This window comes from Oncorhynchus nerka, linkage group LG25 (genome assembly GCF_034236695.1).
Source record: "Oncorhynchus nerka isolate Pitt River linkage group LG25, Oner_Uvic_2.0, whole genome shotgun sequence".
NCBI lineage: Eukaryota > Metazoa > Chordata > Actinopteri > Salmoniformes > Salmonidae > Oncorhynchus > Oncorhynchus nerka.
The window spans coordinates 23,714,236-23,734,463 of NC_088420.1; the positions used below are offsets into that span (position 1 = coordinate 23,714,236).

At 41.3% G+C, this 20,228-nt stretch overlaps 3 protein-coding genes across 6 annotated transcripts; 1 reads left to right on the plus strand and 2 right to left on the minus strand.

The window, feature by feature from the left end:
• Window positions 1-4,635: 4,635 nt before the first annotated feature.
• On the minus strand, window positions 4,636-11,295 carry rfxank (regulatory factor X-associated ankyrin-containing protein). Its single transcript, XM_029633950.2, has 9 exons — window positions 11,176-11,295; window positions 10,846-10,974; window positions 10,530-10,652; window positions 10,183-10,248; window positions 9,948-10,048; window positions 9,718-9,843; window positions 9,549-9,615; window positions 9,349-9,429; window positions 4,636-9,219 (listed from the first exon to the last, which is right to left on the minus strand). Exons 2-9 carry the CDS (start codon window positions 10,967-10,969, stop codon window positions 9,167-9,169), a joined length of 741 nt encoding a protein of 246 aa, XP_029489810.1. The 5' UTR covers window positions 10,970-10,974; window positions 11,176-11,295; the 3' UTR covers window positions 4,636-9,166.
• Window positions 11,296-11,361: 66 nt separating this feature from the next.
• On the plus strand, window positions 11,362-19,213 carry borcs8 (BLOC-1 related complex subunit 8). Of its 4 annotated transcripts, none has more exons than XM_029633951.2 (6): window positions 11,368-11,683; window positions 11,838-11,950; window positions 12,140-12,204; window positions 16,042-16,149; window positions 16,497-16,588; window positions 18,029-19,213. In XM_029633951.2, exons 1-5 carry the CDS (start codon window positions 11,569-11,571, stop codon window positions 16,564-16,566), a joined length of 471 nt encoding a protein of 156 aa, XP_029489811.2. In that variant the 5' UTR covers window positions 11,368-11,568; the 3' UTR covers window positions 16,567-16,588; window positions 18,029-19,213. The 4 variants fall into 4 exon arrangements, with proteins under 4 accessions (XP_029489813.2, XP_029489814.2, XP_029489811.2 ...); XM_029633952.2 differs by having other exon boundaries at window positions 18,032-19,213; XM_029633953.2 differs by lacking the exon at window positions 16,497-16,588 and having other exon boundaries at window positions 11,362-11,683.
• On the minus strand, window positions 16,998-20,044 carry tmem221 (transmembrane protein 221). Its single transcript, XM_029633956.2, has 3 exons — window positions 19,640-20,044; window positions 19,023-19,108; window positions 16,998-17,817 (listed from the first exon to the last, which is right to left on the minus strand). The coding sequence occupies exons 1-3, from the start codon at window positions 19,933-19,935 to the stop codon at window positions 17,285-17,287; spliced, it is 915 nt and encodes a 304-aa protein (XP_029489816.1). The 5' UTR covers window positions 19,936-20,044; the 3' UTR covers window positions 16,998-17,284.
• Window positions 20,045-20,228: the final 184 nt, after the last annotated feature.

Consider the following 20,228-nt stretch of genomic DNA (forward strand, 5'->3'; position numbering starts at 1 on the left):
ATAAATAATTGGAAAAGATACATGGTCCTTCTGCAGCAGGATGAAGTAATGACTGTAAAATTGCCACAATGTATCTTACAGACTAAGCTCTGTTCTGAACAGAGATGTTAAGCAATTCGGGAAGAAGTACATGACTCATATGAAGAAGCGTGCTGGAACTCTGACCAGGTAACTATAATTACATGACAGGTGCACATGCACTCAAGAGGGACAGTATTGGCATATGTGTGGCAACAACAATGATGAAAACGTGGGTCCCAATTATTAGACTGGGTGCCAGTCTGTTTCTGCTCTCTTGCCAACTCCTTATGGAATTTTTAATGCCAGTGTTTTGCTCGACAATAACAACGGAGTAGGCAAAAGTACAAACAGATCTGGGACCAGGGTACCCAATCATCTCTCCTTTCTTCTGAAGTATGCACCACTGCTCTTCATGGATTTGAAAGGAATTTACTGGTATATGGAAACTCCCTTTAGCCCATGCCAAGACCAATCCAATTATTTTACATTTGTGGGAAGTAGTGAAAAGTGTTAAAAAATAAAATGACCAGCCTTTCGTGAACTTGCACTTGACTTTTCCCTCTCACAATATCTACTTTTTTGAGGAAAAATGTACTTACTATGACTGTGATATGTGATTTGTGGTTGTTCCACCTAGCTATCTTAAGATGAATGCAATAACTACACTGAGTGTATAAAACTTTAAGAACACCTTCCTAATATTGAGTTGCAACCCCACCTCTTCCCTCAGAACGGCCTCAATTTGTCTAGGCATGGACAAGGTGTCGAAAGCATTATACGGATGCTGGCCCATGTTTACTCCAATGCTTCCTTCCCACAGTTGTGTCAGGTTGGCTGGATATCCTTTGGGTGGTGGACCATACTTGATACACACAGGAAACTATTGAGCGTGAAAAATGGAGTTCTTGACACAAAACCTACTACCATTCCCCGCTCAAATGCACTTACAGTGGGGCAAAAAAGTAGTTAGTCAGCCACCAATTGTGCAAGTTCTCCCACTTAAAAAGATGAGAGAGGCCTGTAATTTTCATCATAGGTACACTTCAACTATGACAGACAAAATGAGAAAAATAAAATCCAGAAAATCACATTGTAGGATTTTTAATGAATTTATTTGCAAATGATGGTTATAATTATTGCCCCACTGTACATATTTTGTCTCTGAATGGCACACACACAATCCATGTCTCAGTTGCGTCAAGACTTAAAAATCATTCTTTAAGCTGTCTCCTCCCCTTCATCTACACTGATTGAAGTGGATAGAACAGGTGACATCAAATCAAATGTTATTTGTCACATGCGCCGAATACAACAGGTGTAGACCTTACAGTGAAATGATTACTTACAAGACCTTAACCAAATATGCAGTTAAGAAAATACTTTTTTTTAGGTAAGAGATAAGAAAAATAAATAATTAAAGAGCAGAAGTAAATAACAATTTGCGGGGTTATATACAGGGGGTACCGGTACAGAGTCAATGTGCCGAGGTAGTTGAGGTAATATGAACATGTAGGTAGAGTTATTAAAGTGTATGCATAGATAACAGAGAATAGCAGCAGTGTAGAAGAGGGGGGCAATGCAAATAGTCTGAGATCATAGGGATCATAGCTTTCACCTGGTCAGTGTATGTCATTGAAAGAGCAGGTCCTTAATGTTTTGTACACACAGTGTAAGTTGCTTTGAATCTGAGCTAAATTACTAAAATATAAATTGGGAGGCAGCCTGTGGGTACATGATATTACTACTATTATAAGGCTACACCATATATAGTGCATTTGGAAAGTATTCAGACCCCTAGACTTTTTCCACATTTTGTTATGTTACTGCCTTATTCTAAAATGTATTACATTGATTTTTTCCCTCATCAAGCTACACACAATACCCCATCATGAGAAAGCAAAAACTGTTTGTCTTTTTTTACAAATGTATAAAATTAAAATAAACTGAAATATGATATTTACATAAGTTTCAGACCCTTTACTCAGTACTTTGTTGAAGAACCTTTGGCAGCGATTACAGTCTCAAGACTTCTTGGGTATGACGGTACAAGCTTGGCACACCTCTATTTGAGAGAGAGAGAGAGAGGCAGCTGCATGTGAGCTCTCATTTTTCAACATGTTTTTTACAAAAGGACAGATTTGGAGTTAGATCAACTTGGATTTTTCGGCAGGGACATATGCCGGATGCTACCTTCTACAAGTTTGGCCACAATTAACTGAAGGGATTATAGCTACCAAGGTGTCCTTTTCCCAAGCTATACGGAGGGTGCTCTAGCAAACAAACAGCAGAGACCTGAAGACACCATTCAACCTGGAACAGAGCGAGTAGTGTTGTCTGATGCTATTTTGAAAGCCAAGAAGAAGAAAAAAAGAAAAAATGAAGTACATTACAATGATATATTTTACTTTATGGGGACTGAATGCTGAGTTAAGGCTGCCAGGCTTGCTAGGACAGACCAGATACAACTTCAATTAGCACTAAGGTGTGACTACGTGAGATGTGTCGAGGCCTTTGGGCCCAACAAGTGGCAGGAGTCTTTGAAGCCCCCTCCTGCTGTTCAAAGATCAGTAGTGACACTTACTCCCATTGCCTGCTGCACCGCTGCATGGATTCCACCTGGCGAGAGTTATAAAGAGAGTTATAAAATATGACAGCTTGTGTTGCGTTGCGTCAATCTTTCCTCAGTTAGCGCTAGGACAAATGTAGCCTACAGTTTTCCGATTTGGATGATTGTGTTATGCTAAGGAATATCTGTGAATATCAGAACATTGCATCCTAAAATAAACTGCTCACATTATGGATTTAACTTTGTAGGGACTAGGTTAGTGAAAATAGTTTCTGAAAAAAGTGTGGCCAGCTCAAATGTTGATTGTTGCGTCATTCGAAACTGGCCGTTCTAAATAAGCGTTCTAATCACATGGGTGTGATCGTGCGCTTCAGTAACCACTGTGACTGTGTGACCCGTGTGATGGTACGTGAAAGGGTTAACCTCTCTGAAAGTGCAGGGTGCCAAATTCAAAACAAAAATCTCGCAATTAAAATTCCTCAAGCATTTTACACCATTTTAAAGATAAAATTCTCATTAATCCAGCCACAGTGTGATTTAAAAAAGGCTTTACAGCAAAAGCACTAAACAATTATGTTAGGTCACCACCAAGTCACAGAAAAACACAGCCATTTTTCCAGCCAAAGAGAGGAGTCACAAAAAGCACAAATAGAGATAAGATTAATCACTAACCTTTGATGATCTTCATCAGAGGACACTCATAGGACTTCATGTTACACAATACATGTATGTTTTGTTCGCTAAAGTGCATATTTATATCAAAAAATCTAATTTTACATTGCCCCGTTACGTTCAGTAGTTCTAAAACATGCAGTGATTTTGTAGAGAGCCACATCAATGTACAGAAATACTCATAAATGTTGATGAAAATACAAGTGTTATACATGGAATTAGAGATACACTTCTCCTTAATGCAACCGCTTGTCAGATTTTTAAAAACTTGACGGAAAAAGCAAACCATGCAATAATCTGAGTACAGCATTCAGACAACAAAGCAGCCAAAAAGATATCCGCCATATTGTGTAGTCAACATTAGTCAGAAATAGCATTATAAATATTCACTTACCTTTGATGAAATTAATCAGAATGCACTCCCAGGAATCCCAGTTCCACATTAAATGTTTGATTTGTTCGATAAAGCTCATAATTTATGTCCAAATAGCTTCTATAAACAACTCCAAACGCGCGTTCAGGTTCAGGTCCAGCCGAACATCGGACGAAAAGTTCAAAAAGTTATTAAAGGTCGTAGAAACATGTCAAACGAAGTATAGAATCAATCTTTAGGATGTTTTTATCATAAATCTTCAATAATGTCCCAACCGGAGAATTCCTATGTCTGTAGAAAATCTATTGAACGAGAGCTAAATCTCTCGTGACCGCGCATCACGAGCCTGTGGCACTCTGCCAGACACCTGGCTCAATCCCCTCTCATTCTCTCCCCCTTCATAGTAGAAGCCTCAAAGTTCTAAAGACTATGGGCCTCCCGGGTGGCGCAGTGGTTACTGCAGCGCCAGCTGTGCCACCAGAGACTCTGGGTTTGCGCCCAGGTTCTGTCGTAACCGGCCGTGACCGGGAGGTCTGTGGGGCGACGCACAATTGGCCTAGCGTCATCCGGCTAAGGAGGGTTTGGCCGGTAGGGATATCCTTGTCTCATCGCGCACCAGCGACTCCTGTGGCGGGTTGGGCGCAGTGCACGCTAACCAAGGTTGCCAGGTGCACGGTGTTTCCTCCAACATATTGGTGCGGCTGGCTTCCGGGTTGGATGCGCGCTGTGTTAAGAAGCAGTGCGGCTTGGTTGGGTTGTGTATCGGAGGACGCATGACTTTCAACCTTTGTCTCTCCCGAGCCCGTACAGGAGTTCGATGAGACAACAATTGGATACCACAAAAAAGGGGTAAAAAAAAATTACATGTAAAAAAGTTCTAAAGACTGTTGACATGTAGTGGAAGCCCTAGGAAGTGCAATATGACCCATTTACACGGTATATGTCACGGCAGATTTCCTCCTCTGAAGAGGTGTAAGCAAGGATCGGACCAATACGCAGCGTGGTAGGTGTCCATGTTTTTAATAGGGGAAAAAAACTGAACACACTTTACAAAATAACAAACGTGGCAAAACCGAAACAGTCCTATCTGGTGCAGAGAACACAAAGACAGGAAACAATCACCCACAAAATACCCAAAGAACATGGCTGCCTAAATATGGTTCCCAATCAGAGACAACGATAAACACCTACCTGTCTCTGATTGAGACCCAATCTAGGCAACCATAGACTTACATAAACACCTAGAATGAACACAAACCCATAAATCTACAAAAAAAACCTAGACAGTACAAACACCCTAGATGAGACAAAACCATACATCACCCATGTCACACCCTGGCCTAACCAAAATAATAAAGAAAACAAAGATAAGGCCAGGGCTTGACAGTATATTGGAATGGCAAAGAGTTGAAAAACTACAAACATCAAATTTCCCACTTCCTGGTTGGATTTTTCTCAGGTTTTCGCCTGCCATATGAGTTCTGTTATACTTACAGACATCATTCAAACAGTTTTAGAACCTTCAGAGTGTTTTCTATCCAATACTACTAATAATATGCATATATCAGCATCTGGGACAGAGTAGCAGGCAGTTTACTCTGGGCACCTTATTCATCCAAGCTACTCAATACCTTCCCCCCTGTCACCAAGAAGTTAAGGAAGAGTGTTTTGAATACTGATGTTAACCTTTATAGTTATAACCTTTTTCGGAAAGATCGATCTTCCAAAGGTGGGGGAGTGGCAATCTTTACCAAGGATCACCTCCAGTTGTCTCCACCAAGTCTGTCCCCAAACAATTTAATTTGATGGTTTCAAGCATTACACTTTCAAATGGCTCTTTGTTGACTGTTGCTGGGTGCTATCATCCTCCATCAGCACCGGTCTGTACCCTACCTGCCCTAAGCTCTCTCCTGACCCCATACCCTAAGTCTAAATTTGTCCTGCTGGGTGACCTAAAATGGGACATGCTTAATACACCTGACCAAGTCCTAAAGCAATGGCACTCCCTAAATCTTTCTCAGATCATCACCAATCCCACAAGGTATGACTCCAAACACCCAGAAAAGGCTACTCTCCTCGATGTTATCCTCACAAATAATCCTGATAGGTATCAGTCTGGTGTTTTCTGTAATGACCTTAGTGATCACTGTTTTACAGCCTGTGTTCGTAATGGATGCTCAGTGAAACGACCTGTCCTGATTTGGCATAGACGCTTGCTAAACAACTTGAAAGAGCAAGCATTCCTTCATGAACTGGCCTGTAAAATGGTATAGAATCAGCTTCATCCCCTCTGTCGAAGACGCTTGGACCTTCTTTTTTGATATTTTCAGTGGTATTGTTAACAAACACGGCCCCATAAAGAAAATGGGAATTAAAAACAGTTTCAGCCCCTGGTTCAACCGTGATCTTGCAGGGTTACTCTACCTCAAGAAATGCATCTGGTGAAAGGCTTGGGACACGTGTACTCAGGCTGACTGGCTCAGGTAAATGGGAAATAAGTGACTCAGGCTATCTGGAAGGCCGAAGTTAGTTACTTTTAAGGAGCAGTTCTCTCTCTGTGGGTCTAACCCCAAGAAGTTTTGAAAAGGTTAAAGACCAAGAGAATAAACCCTCCTCTTTACAGCTGCCCATGTCCCTTAATGTTGATGATGGGGTTGTTACTGACAAGAAGCACATGGCTGAGCTCTTTAATCACCACTTCATTAAGTCAGGATTCCTATTTGAGTAAGCCATGCCTCCTTGCCAGTCCAACATTTCCTCATCTCCCACCCATTCTAATGTGACTATCCCTGATGCTTCTCCCTCTTTTCCCCTGCCCCACTACAAAGTTTCTCCCTGCAGGCGGTCACTGAGTCTGAGGTGCTAAAGGAGCTCCTTAAACTCGACCCCCCAAAAACATCTGGGTCAGATTGTTTAGACCATTGGGCCTCACTCCCCCCTATATGAGATATCTACTGCAGCCCTCATCCTCCACATACAACACTCGTTCTGCCAGTCACATTCTGTTAAAGGTCCCCAAAGCACACACATCCATGGGTTGCTCGTCTTTTCAGTTCGCTGCAGCTAGCGACTGGAACGAGCTGCAACAAACAATCAAACTGGACAGTTTTATCTCAATCTCTTCATTAAAAGACTCAATCGTGGACACTCTTACTGACAGTTGTGGCTGCTTTGTGTGATGTATTGTTGTCTCTACCTTCTTGCCCTTCTCGATCCTTTGAAACCAAGATTGAACTCTTTGGCGTGGATGCCAAGCGTCACGTCTGGAGGAAACCTGGCACCATCCCTATGGTGAAGCATGGTGACGGTACCATGCTGTGAGGATGTTTTTCAGCTGCAGGGACTGGGAGACTAGTCTAACTCGAGGGAAAGATGAACAGAGCAAAGTACAGAGAGATCCTTGATGACAACCTGCTCCAGAGCACTCAGGACCTCAGATTGGGGCGAAGGTTCACCTTCCAACAGGACAATGACACTAAGCACACTGCTAAGACAACGCAGTAGTGGCTTTGGGACAAGTCTCAGAATGTCCGGACTTGAACCCGATCGAACATCTATGGAGAGACCTGAAAATAGCTGTGCAGTGATGCTCCCCATCCAACCTGACAGCGCTTGAGAGGATCTGCAAAGAAGAATAGGAGAAACTCTGCAAATACAGGTGTGCCAAGCTTGGAGAGTCATACCCAAGAAGACGCAAAGCTGTAATCGCTGTCAAAGGTGCTTCAACAAAGTAAAAATGTCTAAACAGTTTTTGCTTTGTCATTATGGGCTATTGTGTTTAGATTGATGAGGAACATTTTGTCTTAAAAAAAAAATCCATTTTAGAATAAGCCTGTAACAAAATGTGGAAAAAGTTAAGGGGTCTGAATACTTTCCGAATGCTGTGTGTGTGTGTGTGTGTGTGTGTGTGTGTGTGTGTGTGTGCGCACTACACCACACACACAAAAGGTGAGGTGAAAGCCTGCAGCAGACATACCCATGACACTAGCACCTACTTTATGTTAACTTTTTACAGGGCGATTCTCAGTGAGTTACTCTGGAATTCCCACAGTCCTTCAGAGTTTCAGAATTAAAGGTGCAGTTCCAAGGTGGCTTTTCAGGTAAAACGTGGATTGGAAGGTGTTAAATATATATATATATATATATACACACACACACACCCATAACTCCTTTGGTCAGTGTACCACCATGAAGAACAATTCACATGTGAAATAGGACAAATAAGTACTCACCAAATTATTTATTATTAAGGTATTATTTTCAATGCTTCATTGTCATACTATGCTATAACACGTCATATGTAAAAAAAGAGACAGACTGTCAATGATCCTGAAAAGGCTTTCACTTTCCCGTCAGGATGCCCAAAAGATGGAGACTTGGCTAAAATCATAGATTTTTACCCAGAAGACAGCAGCTCACTACAAATATCCTTCAATGTATTATTAAATGTCTCTAAAATCATACCAGTTCAAATTAGTTGTAGTAAGTCTTGGTCGAGACAGAATGGCCTTGTAATTCAAACGTGAGGCAGCTTGATGTAGAACTACACCGCCTGGACAGGACACTAGTCTTAGTTGTAATAATTGCTTAAATAAGTTGTAATAGTAGAGAAAAGTTATGCCTGGACCTAAATACTGTAATACAGAAATGTTGATTTTAATGCCTAGTAGCTACAGAGCAGCTTTTAATTAACATTGTTCTGTGCCGTTCTCTTTCATTACTCCTCTGCTTATCTGGTTCTTAACTCCACACCCACAGATTTCCCATCCAGGAGGTCCCCACGGTGCACAGGCTACAAATAGTGTTTGAGAACAGTGCCGACTTCTTTGGCAGAATAATTGTTTACTCCTTGGACATCCTGGGGGAAAGAGCTTTGTGACGTTTCTGTTTCTGCGTGAGAGAGGGAGCGACTTATAGGGAAAGAGAGGGTATAGTGCCATTGAAGAACATGACTGCTGGAAGACTACCACCCCAAATTAATTGTTTTGAATGGGAACCATATCTGATTGCTTTTGGTGAGGACATTTTAAGTTGGTTACCTGCTTGCGCACACAAAGAACAAGGGAAAAGGGAGGATTTGGCTCAGACAAAGAATCTGGATTTTATTGTGCTTTCCAGGCTTTAAGGTCACGCAACCACCTGCATATTCAAATGCTTGTGCTGTGCATTTGATTTCCCATTCCAAATGAACGTCGTAAAATGTGTATGCATTTTGTTTTTGAATATTTGTTTACTATCCATTGGTGCAAAACCTCCAGTTTTTTAAAATATATATTTAAAGATAGTTTGCCCCCCCCCCCCAAAAAAAAAGAAATATAAGCATTTCCATAATATAAAAAACTTGTTGAATAAATGTACAAGATAAGAACCACAGTGTCCCTTAACGTTGGAGCTTCCGTTCCAAGTGTCTTCACTACCAACCGCCTTTTGTGGCGTCAGTGTTTTGGTCAACCACCTCACCACTGATGCCAGCAGGTGATCCTCTGTTCAGCACAACGTCCTCTCTAACCACATCCTGGTACCCTTAGCTGGTGTCATGCTTTTTTCTTCAGGAGTTTCAGAATATGGTCCTCTAACACCTTTTGGACTGAAACAACACATGATTTACAAAACTTTTTTTACTTGATTACATGATTTACTTTTGCCAGGGAAGTTTTTTTTTTTAAATGTAAAACTTTTTTGTTGTTGAAGATGACAGATTAGAGAGGGTGCTTACCTTGTTTGTGTCCGAGGGCAACAGCTAAGGCCATTGGACTATACCCAGAATCTGCCTCAATGTTCATGTCTGCCCCTTTATCTGAATAACAATCATAAGACCATCATATGTATTTGTGCCACTTTGAGATGACTACAGTATTTTGGTTTTGGAGATCATTAATTAAAATGACCTGTGTGCAGGGGTATGAGGCAACGTACCTAAGAGGGCCTCAGCACACCTTACATGGTTCCCTCTAACAGCGTAAAGGAGAGGAGTACCACCATTCTTAAACATACAACATCCCATGAATAAAATCACCCAAAAACATACTGAAGACTGATGTGTGATATTTCTGAAGAAATCAAGAATCCTAATTTACACCCTTACCCAGTCATAAGCATTGATATCTACTCCATGTTCAAGAAGACGTTTCACTATGACTGCATAGCCTCCTGAGCTCGCCAGGGTCAAGGCACTCTCCCGTTCCCATGCTATCATACTAGGATCTGCCCCCTAAGACACAAGGTCATAGCAGCCACACAGGTTACAATCAACCACCACCCTGTTTATGACTAAACATTGAATTCAATGATCAAGGGTCTAGAAATATCACAAACGTTTTCCAGGAGGAAATCCACCATGGCTTTCTCTCCAAACGCTGCTGCCCACATGAGAGGAGTTAAGCCCCGTTCATCCTGGCGGTTTAATAATGAACTGTCTGCAAGGTCAACAAACATTTTAATTTTACACAGGACACTGCCTACAAGTCATCATGCTGGTTCCACAATACTACACAAGTCAGGCAAGTTCTACTCTTTGGAGTATTGGTAAGTGGATATGGACATTTCTCACCTTTGCTCAGGTGTGTGGCCACCTGTAAGACCTCCCCCTGGGCAGCTAGCTGGTGAATGGACAGAACTGATGAGACATCAAAGGGTCAGTGTTTTGTACATTTAATTGTCCATATACTAAATGATATGCATATAATACCTTAATCTCCATCAGTTATATACAAATACACAGGAATATACATATACAGTGTACATAAAACCACAGAGATATTTTAGGGTCATTCCTGTAACATTCCTGTGCATTATCTAATAGATTATGAATGAGAGTGCATACACAGTAGTGTTTAAGGTAATTTGCCGTGAACAAAGAGTTGAGTGTGTTTTCTGAGTTCAGACAGACATACTTACTGTCTAAAGTAGCTGGTCTGACTGTGACCTCGTTCCCACGCTGCCTATTCGTGAGGGTGGTGGAGTATTTCAACAGGCTCTCCTCCTCATCCACACCCATGTTCTCTGTAGTTACCATCACACCTGGTAGCAAGGAGCAATACAGATATTTCATCACATTTGCATACCCCAATGCCTATCATCATTTGAGACTGTATGCAAACTGAAAATGGTGTTGGCACATTCACTGCAGACAAATGGACAAGTGTGATTACTCTATGAGAAAGCCTATAGACCATGCAAAACCAGCAAAGAGTTGTAGGACTGACAGTCATACCATTTAACCGCTCTCCTCTGGCCTCCCCTGATAGACATGTAGTGGATTCCAATGCTAGGTCATCTGAGAATATGTGTAAACTGGCTGCAAGATCTGGTATCTCAACACCATCTGTGCCATCCATGGTCTCTTGAATCAAAGTAGAGATATATATTACTATATAGATTAGCTTTAGCCAACAGAAGTCAATAGAACAAATATGGAACAAATGTCTATGATTATCTCACTATCTCTTACTTTTCAAAGCTGAAATGATGGAAAACCATTCCACATCAGCTCTTGCAAAATAGGAAAGTCTCAATGGAACATTATAAATAGATTCATTTTTACCTTTATGTCGCAAGCAATGGTTTATATGTCCAGCTCACAATATCGGATAAAATAGCAACATCAATGTTTTATTCTTCACTCCAACTTCCTGATATCAAAACTGAAAGTGAGTTTATTTAGAAAATCCCATGATGCAATTGATAATGGTAAGCCGCCCGAACTGTCCATCCATTCATTACATTGCTTATAAATAACTTTATCCAATTAAGTGTTTTTGAATGTGTGCATGTGTAAATTATGAAATTGTTTGACTGATTTTATCTACGATAATTGTTCAATCCACCAGTAAACGTGAGATATGTCGGGAGAATAAATATCTAGGAACACATTTTTTAATTCGTGTTGCATTCCGAACATGATTTGTGATGCGCATGACAGTAACACATAAACTGCATGTTTATTTTTGGTAACGCTTCAACACGAATTAAACCCTTGCAAATATTTAATTGGAGATCGTTTAATGTGTATAAGATGGAGGACCAGGAGATGCAACTGAAAGTTAAAAGAGGTAATTAGCGAATACTTTATAGTACAATTGTTTGCTAAAGTCAACTGTCATCACCAGCTAGCTAACCTTAGCTAGTAGCTGCATTAGCTAAACAGCTAACGTAGCTATTTCTCATAACAGTATATATTATATTATTATATGTTTATCTCTGCAGTGACTGACAAATTCACGGAGAACATGTACGTGTTGGCTAACGAGCCATCAGTGGCTCTTTATCGACTGCAAGAACACGTTAGAAGGTCCCTCCCAGAGCTAGTACAACACAAAGTAAGTAACGTTAGTGAATCCAAAGCAGTTTAGCTACATATTAACTGCTAAGGAGAATAAATGTAGTTTTGTTACTTTACAGTAGCTATAATGGGCTGTCCAAAAACACGTCTAAAAACTAAATGTATACCGGTAGCTACTTTTGCAGTAACGTAATTCATAATATTATTCTCTGATCATCTCTTCCAGACAGATATGCAGAGCTGGGAGGAGCAAAGCCAAGGAGCAATCTACACTGTGGAATATGCATGCAGGTAATCTAGCCCAAGATGTACTCTTAAGGAGCCTCAATTGCGATACGGTTCTAGAAACATAAAGTCCTTTACTTTCATTTCGCATCACAAATACACTTACTTTACACTGTTTTAACTGGCTTAATCACAGTTGCAGCCAACAGTATTTTTTCAGTGACAACATGTTTTTGGTGGCCTTCTTCTGTTACAAACTGGTGTTTGGAGCATGCTAGATAGCTAATTAGCACAGGTGGACCCTCTGTCTTTCGTAAACATGCGCAGTAACATGGAGATATGGCCATGTGGGAACCATTAAAGGTGTGTATCAATTGAAGTATTTCTCACTGATATGAAAGATAAGGTCCTTATGCTTCCAAACCTGTACCGCAAGTGATGTGTGTTAATGTTCACACTAAGCGTCGGGTGTCTTAACAAAACTCTCTCGTACAGAAAACGCCTTCGTCCAGTGACTTCTGTGTAATTTTAATAGAACTGCGAGTCAACCCCCTTTTGGGTTCTCAGCTGAAGGTATGGACCACAGCTGGCTCCATGTGGGCTACAATTCTGACACTTTGTTTTAACGAATAGAAATTTTAATAATCCTCGCTTGTGATACGGTTTTAGAAACCTTTGGAACTTTCATACCAATGAGAGCGAATATTTCAAATACGCATTTTAACAAAGTTGCGCCTGGCTGTAATAAAGCCTGGTCTTACTTGGGTCCGACACATAACGAAAAAGACATTACAGACAAAAGACTTTACAATTGACATGCATTTAAAAACAACATGTAGTGTGTGTGTCAATCTTAGTTACTTACAGATCAGTACATACACACAAGTAGGTCACATGGGGGAGTTGTTGTGCCGTGATACCAGGTTTGCTGTTCAGTTGTGCTATATAAAATGGAAGGGAGTTCCATGCACTCGTGGCTCTGTATAATACTGTACATTTCCTTTCATTTGTTTTGGTCCTGGGGACTGTGAAAAGACCCCTGGTGGCATGTCTGGTGGGGGAAAGTGTGTGTACCAGTCCTGTGTGTAAGTTGACTATGCAAACCATTTGGAATTTCCAACACATTAATGTTTGTTATAAAAAAAAGAAGTGACGTGTTGTTTCCTCAACTCTTAGCCAAGAGAGCATGAATAGTATTACTATTAGACCTCTGATTACAAAGAGGGGCAAGACGTGCCACTCTGTTCTGGGCCAGCTGCAGCTTAACTAGGTCTTTCTTTGCAGGACTTCACCATATAACTGGACAATAATCAAGATTAGATCAAACTAGGGCCCGCAGGACTTTTTGGAGTGTGGTGTCAAAAAAGCAGAGCATCTCTTTATTACGGACAGACCTCTCCCCATCTTCACAACCATTTAATCTATGTTTTGACCTTGACAGTTTACAATCTAAAGTAACACTAAGTAATTTAGTCTCAACTTGTTCAACAGCTACACCATTCATTACCAGATTCAGCTGAGGTCTAGAACTTAGGGAATGATTTGTACCAAATACAGTGCTTTTAGTTTTGATGTTCAGGTTCAGGACCAGTATATTACTGGCCCCCCATTCCAAAACAGACTGCAACTCTTTAAGGTTATCAGTGACTTCATTAGCTATGGTTGCTGATGTGTATGTGGTTGAATCATCAGCATACATGGGCACACATGCTATGTTTAATGCCAGTGGCAGGTCACTGGTAAAAATAGAAAAGAGTAGAGAGCCTAAACGCAGGTCGATGTGTTGCAATCCGGATGTTTGCTCATGAACGAAGGCAGGTGCACAAGACGGAAGTACATGCACGCGATGCATGCATACTAACAGGTGTTTACAGTTGAAGTCGGAAGTTTACATACACCTTAGCCAAAAACATTTAAACTCAGTTTTTCACAATTCCTGACATTTAATACTAGTAAAAATTGTTTAGGATCACCACGTTATTTTAAGAATGTGAAATGTCAGAATAATATTAGTGATTTATTTCAGCTTTTATTTCTTTCATCACATTCCCAGTGGGTCAGAAGTTTACATACATTCAATTAGTATTTGGTAGCATTGCCTTTAAATTGTTTCACTTTGGTCAAGTGTTTCGGGTAGCCTTCCACAAACTTCCCACAATAAATTGGGTGAATTTTGGCCCATTCCTCCTGACAGAGCTGGTGTAACTGAGTCAGGTTTGTAGGCCTCCTTGCTCGCACACGCTTTCTCAGTTCTGCCCACAAATTTTCTATAGGATTGTGGTCAAAGCTTTGTGATGGCCACTCCAATACCTTGACTTTGTTGTCCTTAAGCCATTTTGCCACAACTTTGGAAGAATGCTTGGGGTCATTGATCATTTGGAAGACCCATTTGTGACCAAGCTTTAACTTCCTGACTGATGTCTTGAGATGTTGCTTCAATATATACACATCATTTTTCTGCCTCATGATGCCATCTATTTTGTGAAGTGCACCAGTCCCTCCTGCAGCAAAGCACCCCCACAACATGATGCTGCCACTCCCGTGCTTCACGGTTGGGATGGTGTTCTTCGGCTTGCAAGCCTCCCCCTTTTTCCTCCAAACATAACAATGGTCATTATGGCCAAACAGTTATATTTTTGTATCATCAGACCAGAGGACATTTCTCCAAAAAGTACGATCTTTGTCCCCATGTGCAGTTGCAAACTGTAGTCTGGCTTTTTAATGGGGATTTTGGAGCAGTGGCTTCTTCCTTGCTGAGCGGCCTTTCAGGTTATGTCAATATAGGACTCGTTTTTACTGTGGATATAGATACTTGTGTACCTATTTCCTCCAGCATCTTCACAAGGTCCTCTGCTGTTGTGGGATTGATTTGCACTTTTTCGCACCAAAGTGTATTAATCTCTAGGAGACCGAACGCGTCTCCTTCCTGAGCGGTATGATGGCTGCGTGGTCGCATGGTGTTCATACTTGCGTATGCATACTTGGTACCTTCAGCCATTTGGAAATTACTCCCAAGGATGAACCAGACTTGTGGAGGTCTACAATTTATTTTCTGAGGTCTTGGCTGATTTGTTTTGATTTTCCCATGATGTCAAGCAAAGAGGCACTGAGTTTGAAGGTAGGCCTTGAAATACATACACAGGTACACCTCCAATTGACTGAAATTATGTCAATTAGCCTATCAGAAGATTCTAAAGCCATGACATCATTTTCTGGAATTTTTCAAGCTAAAGGCACAGTCAACTTATTGTATGTAAACTTTTGACCCACTGGAATTGTGATACAGTGATTTATAAGTGAAATAATCTGTCTGTAAAAAAATGTTGGAAAAATTAGTTGTGTCATGCACAAAGTAGATGTCCTCACCGACTTGCCAAAACTATAGTTTGTGGAGTGGTTGGAAAAACTCCAACCTAAGTGTATGAAACTTCCGACTTCAACTATACATGGACTTGCGCATGTGCCAGGTGATATAAATTGTGTTGTACCGGTGCTCTAAAAAGCTGGGGAAACAATACTTTTCTGTGGATATTTTGTTTAAAATTTAGAGCAGCTGAAGGACCAACCACACAGACAACCGGTAAAGTTCAAATGTAATTTATTCAACATTCTGGCTTGTCATTAAACTCTACAATTTTGCAGTGCTTTGTTTCAGACTGTATACCAAGAATTGGTATAAAAGTCAGATTTATTAGGCAAGTGTTACTCAACACAGCCAGGTGCATCGGGCAGTGCCAGGGCATTTCACACAAGGCTAAAGGGGGCGTCCAATGACCCAAAGTTATGCGACGGAATTGGAGTCATGGTCTAAAGTCTACTGTTTAGGATTTTAATTATATTGAAAACATTGATCGGCAATTCAATGTTGTATTTGTTAACACACATTCATATTTTCATTTCCAGTGCAGTGAAAAGCATGACAAACAGCAGCCTGTACTTCAAAAGTATCGATGGCCTCCTTCGTCAAGCCATCAGCATGAAGGAACAGATCAGCACCTCCCAGGGGCGCAGGTAAGAGGCAGTAAACAACCACTCACTTTGACTCTGGGAAACCATAATAACACTGTGTCCTTTACACAGTAACAACACTGTATCCTTCATTTGTCTGATTGCCCACAACCCACTCATCACTGCTGAGGAGAAAAAAAACACAATCTCCCTGCTCAAGGGTGGAGTTGGAGGCTTATAAACTCCTTTTGAGTGAAAGCCAAGGTAACTTTTTCATAGACGTGGCCCACATTTCTTGTTCGTAGTTATTTTCCTTTGCAATCATCCTTTCTTTGCATTATTTTATTTGCCATTTTTGTGTCTCAGTTCTGTTTACTTTATTATTTCCCTCCATTGGCACATGCATGCAGCGCACATGAAGCGACCCCCTCTCCCATTCCCCCTGCCACTCCACCACATCCCCCATCCACTTCCTCCTGACCTCTGGAAGACACTGTCCAAGGTTAGTGGTTCCTCAGGCATCACTCAAAGCTATACTTGGACTCAAGGACTTCTAGGCACTCTCTTGACTTTCAAGTAAGTGCACTAGAATGAAGCTGAATGTGCTAATACTGGTTTACTTAAAATGCTCCACTTTATTTTTTACACAGTGTTTTGTATCAACATACTCACAACCTTTATTCAAAGTTATGACATGTTTGTTTTACAGTATGCAGACTAAACACTACCAAATTTATCTACACATTGTGTAATATACAGTTTTGGCAATATATTTCAAGGACCACCTTTGGTCTTTACCAAACAATTTAGAAAATATAAAGCATTTCTCTGCCACTTGTTAAATTGTATAATCACGTAGCAACTATAGCATTAGCTGTAGCTATAAGTTACTAACATTTTCCATTGGAATACCAGTAAGTAAACATTCTAGAGAGGGTTTAATAGTGATGGTTTCTGTGTAAAAAGTCAATACAAAGGCAATAAGGGAACGAGATGTTAGGAAAGGTGTATTAAAATGACAGTTTCACTGTATGTCTGTATTGAAATGTACAGTAATAGTATTAGTGGTGCTTGGATCATGAAGGGATAACTCAGAGCTTTTAAATAGCTTCAGATATTTTCTATCCATACTGTATCCTTCGGGAACGTTTGATGGTTGGTTAGGAATGTACTAACTGCTAAGACTTTGCAGGTCAGGTCACACCAGAGTAGAGTCTTTACTGGAGGCTCCTGACTTGCGGGCCAGCACGCTGCGCATCTCATTGTTAATGCCATTCCAGGGCTTAGATGGAGACTGCAGCAGCCCTGACTCTGTTGACAGGGTCCTGTGCATTCTAGAACCACTTCCACCACTACTGTAGCCCTCCTTGTCACTGCTGTGGCTCTGAGGGCTGTGGGATGGGGAGTACTGATGCTGGTGATGCTGCTTAGGGTCGGTGCAGGGAGGGGGGTAGGACAAATGCCGGTGGAGTTGGGAGTTGTTGCGGTGCCTCCTGGGTTTTTCCCCATCTTGGAGCTTGCCTTGCCGGGTGGCAGGGGTGCTCCCACCGTGCTGGTTCTGGTACAAGGTGTCAGTGTGTTCCCCACCGCGGTAGTGTTGGGCGGTACGGGCGGCTTTGACCAGGGAGTGAATCACGATCATCAGCAGAATCAGGATGCCCGAGGCCAGTACGCATGCGCTCGCTATGCCTGTCTCTACCTCAAACACCAGCAGCATGTAGATGGACATAGCTGCAGCAGAGAGAGAGGGATAGAGAGAGAAAGATAAACAGAATAACAGGGGGAGATGGACACAGTGACAGGTACAGAAAGATGAGTCTATACACTGTAAGAAAGATCACTTTTCAGATCACTTTTTCTCCCTGGGGTGGACAACTCTAATGTAGTGCATTGCCACGGTTGTGTTTTTGTGACCTATTTTACTATATTGGACATCTCTCAGCAGGAGAAGAACCACAGACCCAAGAGTGCTGAAGGAAGGAGGAGAGAAACACAGCTCTGGGACATGATGATGATGACGATTTTGTGGCATTGCAGTGAGGCTCTGGCCAAGTTCCCTCTGAAAGGGAGCTGTGGGGTCAGGAGGTCATTCACCCTACCATCACAATGGTGCCCTGCCCCCACCACCTCAACAAGACACTCAATGGAATGGAAAGCCAGCAGCTTTGCCAGGACATACATTAACACGTCAAAGATGTCATTATTTTGGGCCTTGTGTATCAATCAATTGGAGGGACTCTGAAAGTAGTGACTTTTGCCTCTGCTGCAAATTAACTGGAATATATCTGTAGGAATCTAAATTAAGTTTTCCTTTCTAGGGTCACAACTATTTGGTAGAAGCTGTTAATTGTTTAGCCGTTGGTCTAAACGTATGTAATGTCTGATAATTTAGCTAAAGCAGATTCACTTAAAAGCTTGCACGTGAGGTTCATTTGTATTTATTATGGAACCCCATTAGCTGCTGCCAAAGCAACAGCTACACTTCTTGGGATCCAGCAAAAATGAATGCAGTAATATATATTAGAATATAATTTTAAACATTAAAATAAATGTTACAACATATTAACTGTCTCTCTGCAGGCCACTACTCTAATGCAACACACTATCCAGGTGTGTGTACATATGTGTGTGTAGGGTACCTGTGTGTGTACATATGTACCCATGTGTGTGACCCTTCAGTCCTCACTGTTCCATAAGGTGTATTTGTCTTTTTAAAATCTGACTTTATTGCTTTTGGGAGTTACTTGATGTGGAATAGTTATGTGGGCTGACTACTGTGTACATAACGCTACCAAATATGTAGCAGTTTGTTACTTTTGATTTTGCCAATGAGTTTGGGGTGACAAGTGTGAAGACCAGCTGGATGCAGATTGCTTTGGTCCACAATATGTCCTGGTCATTAACTAGGCCTTACTGTTATTTGTTGTTGGTCTTACCTGCTAAGTATACTGAAACCCCAAGGCAAAATAGTCCGATGGCCACATGTCGGACAGCTCGGCTATCCAATAGGAACCAGTCTGCTCTGTGGGAGGAAATGAAGCAAATGCAATCAGTTACATGACCATACTATTAGTGGAAAGTGCTAAATTATGTATTTAGACCAAAATAAATTCAAGGTTGCAATTAGGCCTTCTGTCCATAATTGTTCCATCATGTGGGATACTTTTCTGCTCAAAATCGATCGTTTTAAACCGAATGCTTTGTAATTACTTGCACTGAAGCTAAATGAAAGTACATTTATAAGCAAAAAGTGGGAAAGAGCAGGGCCACTGAGGCCAGGGGCCGTGCACTGGGTGCATAATGAGGAAATGCTATTGTTCGTCCAGGATTCATACAGAGTTTAGAGATAGGGGGTCGGTCAGTCAAGCAGCCTCTGCACACACTGAAAGTTATGAATGCATAAGAATATAGTATTCTTGAATTTCTATCAATGTCAAACATTAATATAGGCTAATTAAAGCACATTATTCAACCAAATAAACTACTGGTGTATCAGTGATATGTTAGCCTACAACAAATAGCATCCTAAGTATAGGTGTGTTGATGGATTTACCTTTCAGTATCATCTTCTCCTCTGCATATCTCGGTTGTAAAGTAGCTGTGCAGAAGGCAGATCACGACAGAGCTCAAATTGAGCGTGAGAGACAGAGCAGAAAGCACTGTAGACACTGGCATCAGCACTGCCCAAACATTAGTTGGCACGATGGAGATGGTGGGGGGAGATTCCTTCACAGCAATCTGTTGTGTTTGTAAATGGAAAATCAGATTGACCGATAGCAGAGACATAATCCCTGATAGGATCCCTAATAAAGCAAGGACCATCAAAGACCGCTGGCTGTAAACCGTCATATTTGGGTAATAAATCACGGACTGACGTCGACGCACTTGTCTTGCTTGGAAAAAGTTATCGCGGTGGGATTCCACTTTATCCTCCGGATCCTTCTTGCGGTCCTCTTTTCCAAAGGCTTCAAACTAACATAAAATGTTTTAAGTGTAGAAAAATGTTTTGAATAGGAAAAGGTAAGAAACCTGTGATTTAGAGTCCGATCATGGAATTAGAGTGTTATTTGCGTATTGTGCGCGAGCACCAACTCCCCCAACCGAGCATGTGATGTTCTTTAAATCCCCAGATTAAAAACTTC

Bases quoted from the DNA above. Each gene is read 5' to 3' on its own strand.
- rfxank (XM_029633950.2), bottom strand. From the start codon at position 10,969: ATGGATGGCACAGATGGTGTTGAGATACCAGATCTTGCAGCCAGTTTA. The intron at 9,844-9,947 runs GTTTGTGATATT...CTTGTGTCTTAG, and splicing joins TGGATTTCCTCCTGGAAAAC to GGGGCAGATCCTAGTATGAT. The intron at 9,616-9,717 runs GTAAGGGTGTAA...TGTATGTTTAAG, and splicing joins ATATCAATGCTTATGACTGG to AATGGTGGTACTCCTCTCCT.
- borcs8 (XM_029633951.2), top strand. From the start codon at position 11,569: ATGTTTATTTTTGGTAACGCTTCAACACGAATTAAACCCTTGCAAATA. The intron at 12,205-16,041 runs GTAATCTAGCCC...TTTCATTTCCAG, and splicing joins ACTGTGGAATATGCATGCAG to TGCAGTGAAAAGCATGACAA. The intron at 16,150-16,496 runs GTAAGAGGCAGT...ACATGCATGCAG, and splicing joins AGCACCTCCCAGGGGCGCAG to CGCACATGAAGCGACCCCCT.
- tmem221 (XM_029633956.2), bottom strand. From the start codon at position 19,935: ATGACGGTTTACAGCCAGCGGTCTTTGATGGTCCTTGCTTTATTAGGG. The intron at 19,109-19,639 runs GTAAATCCATCA...TTCCTCCCACAG, and splicing joins GGAGAAGATGATACTGAAAG to AGCAGACTGGTTCCTATTGG. The intron at 17,818-19,022 runs GTAAGACCAACA...TCTCTGCTGCAG, and splicing joins GGTTTCAGTATACTTAGCAG to CTATGTCCATCTACATGCTG.